General features: G+C 42.6%; 1 protein-coding gene across 1 annotated transcript in view; it reads right to left on the reverse strand.

Moving 5' to 3' along the window:
- Positions 1–6000, reverse strand: part of llgl2 (LLGL scribble cell polarity complex component 2) — a 45429-nt gene that overhangs the window by 12089 nt on the left and 27340 nt on the right. The window contains exons 11-16 of the mRNA XM_019884885.1: positions 4952–5106; positions 4526–4737; positions 2091–2158; positions 1834–1987; positions 1570–1674; positions 786–881 (exon numbers count right to left, since the gene is read on the reverse strand). Coding sequence (XP_019740444.1) covers positions 786–881; positions 1570–1674; positions 1834–1987; positions 2091–2158; positions 4526–4737; positions 4952–5106 — 790 coding nt within the window. The remainder of the gene's footprint in view (positions 1–785; positions 882–1569; positions 1675–1833; positions 1988–2090; positions 2159–4525; positions 4738–4951; positions 5107–6000) is intronic.

Consider the following 6000-nt stretch of genomic DNA (forward strand, 5'->3'; position numbering starts at 1 on the left):
GCTCAAAGCCTTTTAAACAATGCCTGCAAGCTTTAAGGCAATGGTTCTTAACCTTGTTAGAAGTACCGAACCCATATGCACATTCACCGAACCCTTCATTAGTGAAAAATAAAAATATCTTCTTTCTTTTTACAAATTCAAGACATTAAAAAAACACATTTATTAAAAACTAAATAACATTTCAAGACATAAGTATGCGTTGTTTTAATTGTGCACAAAATGAACCAGCCAGTGATGGCCAAGCGGGTGTGTCATAACAAACAGACATGTTGAGTGTGCCTTAACCTCCATGGCAGAGGCTCCGTCGAACCCCTGAGACCGAATCACCGAACCCAGGTTAAGAACCACTGCTTTAAAGTGTAAAGAAGTGAGGCATACACTAGCAGTCAAAATTTCAACGACCACTAGTTTGTTTGGTAGCCATTTTTTTTTTTTTTTACTGCACGAGAGCTGCACGTCATTTATTCTTAGTAACATTTTGAGAGAGAGGCATAAAGGGAAAAGGAAAGATAAAGGGGTCAAGCTAAGAGGAAGATTTGGGAATGGGCCTTGTCTGCCGACTGGCCAGGGAACTGTTAAAGTTGGTGCTGGATGGAAATGGATGGATTTTTTTTTTACACTTTAAAGGGAATTAAGATACAACCCTTTATTGTTGTGACTTAAATAAAAAATGTGTGAGCAATTTAAGATGATACACAGGTAATCATATACTTTGTCTCGAATCTGTATGTACTGTTCAAGGAGGAATAGGTAGTTTTGTGTATTGTAACCATATTGTTGATTACCTTCCAACGGAAACCTTCTTGGCCTTGCAGCAAATCCACAACTTTCGCTTCCACAGGATGTTCTGCTGCCTCGTCATTGAGCTCGAGCACAAGAATCTTCAAAGAGAATGGATTGAACTGGTCACATACAACAACAGGCTCAAACCGAAGCTTGGAACAAATTCTTTCAGTGCATTGGATGTCAATGGAGGTGTTTCTAAGTTCGAAAAACTTGGAACTGGCCAACATTGCACCTGATACCTATTTTGCCCCCAATGAGTAATTGGGGCGGCACAATGGTCGACTGGTGAGCACGTCCGCCTCACAGTGCAGAGGTGCAGGGTTCGAATCTGGCTCTGGCTTTCCTGTGTGGGGTTTGCATGCTCTCCTCATACCTGCTTGGGTATTGTGCAGGTACTCCGGTTTCCTCTCACATTCCAAAAGCATGTGTGGCTGGTTAATGGAACACTATAAATATTAAGTGTGCTAAATGAAAAGTACAGTGTTTGCTCTTCTAGTCTCTTCTTTTTTTTTTTAACCCTCCCACCCCAAGAAAAAAACTACATTGAATATTGTGTTGAACTGTGACGTTGGTGTTCTAAAAGAAATATGTCTCCAAACGCTATTCAGAGAATTACAGCCCACCCTCAACAAAAACCACAGAACGCTGGAGCAAAAACAAAAGAAATGCATTTTCGTTTTTGTCAGTGTATCTCCAAACATCACTCAGGCACTCAGATTCCCCTACCATGTTCGGGTAGTGATTGACAGAGTTTACCAATACAGCCTCAAAGTGAAATCTCACCTGTCCGGCTGTTCCTGCCACAGCAAGACAACCACTGTATTTACAAAGGTGGATCTTTTGGATGCCAAGCCTTGGATCATCGCTGTAGGGGTCAAAGCAGCCAACCTAGACAGTAAAAATGTAAACAGAATCATCAGACATTGTATGACAGTTGGAGATTAAATACAGTATGTCTACTTTGTTTAAGTTGTTTTCTTTATTTTAGATTCAGGTAAAATGAATGGAATGAAGAAAAGGAAGGAAGTCATGCTTTTCGACACACACCTTTCTGAAAGGTGGCCAATCTCCTTCAGCACCTTGATGCAAGTTGTCATTGGGGTCAGTGTCTGTGTGGAAGACTCCAGCTGTGCTCAATTTGTACATGGGGTACAGACAGACTCCTGAGGCATTCCATAACCGCACGGTTCCATCCTCGTGCCTAAACATAAAAGGCAAATGTGATACTGTTAAGAATTCAAGTGGATTTTGTTTTCGGGATTAAATATGGTTCACAAAAAGAAAAAAAGTTGAGGTGACCTGACCCTGTGAGCAAAAGATCTCTCTGTGGAGGATCTGGGGCCAAGTTCTTCCCTCCGGTTATCGGCCATGGCTGAATGGAGATAACATAGTGTTTCAGAGTTATTAGTCAGTTAATATATGTCAAATTATGTAATTGCTAATGGTTATTTATGGTCAGCTGTACAATTCATGCATAATCATACAAGCTCCATTTGTTCCTTTTTGTTTGTGGTCCGCTTTTCCTATGTTGTCGTTTATTTTTGTTTCTACACCTGACCTTCTTACGCTTGATTTTCACCTTCTTTGTCCACTGTTTATCCTCCTCTGGCCATGGTGTGCATTCAATCGGACTCATAGATTATCCTCTGCGGCCGCGAATCGTGGAGTTTCGCTCATTGGACGACCGTCCACAATCCGACGATATTTGCGTGTACACTATTGCTCATCTACGGCCAAAAGTTACTAAATGTGCTCCATCAATTTTTGTTTACTTTGAAAATATGGAGCAGTATTTTCCGGCCACTGTGATGATGCCTCACCGGTGGTCATGTGATGGTACGTTCAATTATAATTGGGTTGGTTATGTAGTTGAGGTACACATATAACACGGTAGCGTGTATGAGACAATCGCAGAGTGGACATTTCTCCTATTTACATTACTTTTTTGGATCTTAGGGAGCCAAAAATGAGTTGCCTTTTGGAACTTCTGACCTATCCTATCCACCGCCTGGGCCCTCCAATCGAAGAGCCTCAGTCGAGATAGATTCAGAATCAGAATCAGAATAGTGTTAGTGTCTTTTTACCACAGGGTGCAACGAAACTGAATACACATAACCTTGTCCAAAAAAAAAAAAAAAAACAAAAAAAAAAACAACCATGACCAACACACACAGAGAATGGGAGTCTGCCAGGTCTCATTTTCAGATAAAAAAGAAAAAAACGTGAGGGAACGGTAGTGGAAAAAACACCTCAGTTTAAAGCACAGAGCTGCCAACCGATAGAAATTCACTTCCTGGACAATTTATCTGAATTTTGATATTTTCAAAACCTCTGAGCCCTGCGACTGGCTGGCAGCCACTTCAGTGTGTAATCCGCCAACTGCCCTAAGACAGCTGGGATAGGCTTCAACACGCCCGCGACTCTCATAAGGATAAAGCGGTTCAGATAACGGATGGATGGCTCAAATATTCGGTCAAGAACATTAACGTGGGATGGTTATCAAAGTATCCATCCATTTTCTGATCTGCTTATCCTCACAAGGGTCAAGGGACGTGCCGGAGCCGATCCCAGCTGTCTTCGGGCAGTCGGTGGATACCCTGAACCAGTTGGCAGCCAATCGCAGTGCACACATAGACGAACAACCATCCTCGCTCAAACACACACACTCACACCGAACATTTTAGAGTGTTCCATTAACCTGTCGTGCATGTTTTTGGAATATGGGAGGAAACCGCAGTACTCAGAGGAAACCCACGCAGGCACGGGGTGAACATGCAAACTCCACACAGGAAGGCCGCAGCCGGAATTCAACCCTGCACTGTGAGGCCGAGATGCTAAATTGTCGATCACGGACCGCCCGGTTATCACAGTATAAATAACATATATAACAATGGACATCCACTCACACATTCATGCACATACACTTTTTTTTAAGAAAAGGTATTTTCAGAGACTGACAGAAAAAAATAAAATAAAATTTAAGATTCCATATATCACTCAGCATTAGCTACGCTTCAACGAGACGGGATCTTCCAACATGTATTACGACAGTGAAGACACAGGCGCCATACAGTGTCATACCATTGTTATTCGATGATGAATTAAGTTTTCGTGAGCGCACTGTTGAGGGTGGGAAGAGATATGGTTGTGTATTGTGTTATCATATGAATGCGTTGGTCTGGGTCAGTATCCTGTGTCTCAATGGCAAAGCAAAAACCTCATTTTGTTGCCATGGAGACAAACTTGGGTGGCTCCCATCCCAAATAATAGTTGTTTTGGGAACGGGCAGGCAACAATTTCAATTATCTTTGAGTTTTCCACTGGCGCTCCTGATGGACATCAATTGGTCGAATGAGCGATCGATTATTTGTGACGAGTCGTCAACTGTCAACCACGTTGGAATCCAACATGCAAAGTGTCTCAGAAATCGCATTCAACCTGATTCGCTTGAGTATAGGTGTTCATCAGCTGCCACAAACCGTCAAGCGTGTTCGGCACAATGCTCCTTTCCGAAAAAGCTTCTCGCATCTTCTAAATATGTTATAAATTGCCAACTGCCAGCTTGCTGCTCCTCTGATCGAGAAAATTTGATCAAATTAGGTGGTGGGACTCTAATTCGCGGATTTTCGTCTTCGCGGGGCGTTCTGGTCCCAATTAACCGCGATAAGTGAAGGATCACCGTATGCATTACCTGCAGGACGGGAGAGGAACAGCATCAAAAGGGTTAAACTGATTGTACCTTTTTGGAGTAATTTGTCTTCTGGAGCTCTCCAGCGGCGAGAACTCTCTCCCACAGTTTGAGAGGGATGGCAGAGACATGGTGTGAGCAGGTGATTGCTGAACTGTGTAGTGGAACCAGGTAAGGTGTCTGAATGACTGGCCATCCTTCTGACTTGAGGTCAATCACCCCCAACTCCTCTTCAACCAAGACCACTAATGCGCTGGGATCCCCTGGTCAAGACAAGTGATCATGGGAAATACATGCAATTAATTAGCATGCAAAAAAAAAACTCCAAAAAAACATCCCGTCTCAATACTTGAGACCGTTGAAGACCTTGATATTAAACGCTCAGGAGCAAAACTGGCTCCATCATGATCATGCACAGTATGAAATCTTCAGAAGAGTTAAAATTATGAAATTGGGCGTTTCTGTACTTTTACCGACCAGTGCGAAGTTGTCCATCTTTGATGATAAAGAAGTCAATGATCCTGGAAGTGAAGTCCAAAGCAACGTGTGTTTTATTGTGGATGACAGTAATGCAGTGTCTGTCCCCAAAGCTTGCCCTGGGCATGCCGCCACTGAAGAAGAGGAATGGCGCCCTATAAAAATGAACACACGTCAGGAATGATTCCAGAGATGGATAAGAATAACTTTCAACTTGAACACATTTCAAATGTCCTTATGATGGCCAACTGGCCTACTTCATGGGATGATGAACATGTTTTTATTTGCCATTAAAATGCTGAATGACAATTTTATTTGAACAAGAGTCTTTACTATTATTGGTGAAATTATATGAAAATAAAGGAAAAAATGTTTTTCTTTTAATTCCGCCTTAGGTTTTATGCATGTAAATGTATCCCATGATGAAACAACCACACTAATTATCAATGACTTAAAATTTTAGGGATTCATAGATATACTGTCCATACATATATTAGGGGTGAAACTGAAACGAGTCTTTGAGTAATTCACGTACATTGATTCAAAATATCCTCAAGGATTTTTTTTTCTGCCTGCATTGCAAAGGCCAAATTTAAAATAAAAATCGACCAAATAATACAATGCCACGGTAGGCTCTCTGCGGCCAAAATTCCTCCAGCGGGTGAGGCAAGTCCTAAGAAGCCAGCTCAATGGCAAGAATAAGACCCGGGCAATAAACAGCTATGCCCTGCCAGTGATCAGATACCCTGCAGGAATAATAAGGTGGCCAAAGGAAGAGATTCAGACCACGGACGTTAAGACCCGAAAGCTCCTAACCATGCATGGAGGGTTCCATCCCAAATCCAGCACCCTGAGACTGTAGGCAAGCCGAAAGGAAGGAGGCCGGGGACTAGTGAGTGTGAGAGCCACTGTCCAGGATGAAACATCCAAGCTCCATGAATACATCAAGGAGAAGGCTCCAATGGATGACGTCCTCAGAGAATGTCTCAGACAATGGGGAACAGAGGATGAGATGCTGGAAGAGGGACCATCATGGGAGGACAAGCCCC

This window comes from Hippocampus comes, unplaced genomic scaffold (assembly GCF_001891065.2).
Source record: "Hippocampus comes isolate QL1 unplaced genomic scaffold, H_comes_QL1_v1.1 scaffold120, whole genome shotgun sequence".
NCBI classification, from domain to species: domain Eukaryota; kingdom Metazoa; phylum Chordata; class Actinopteri; order Syngnathiformes; family Syngnathidae; genus Hippocampus; species Hippocampus comes.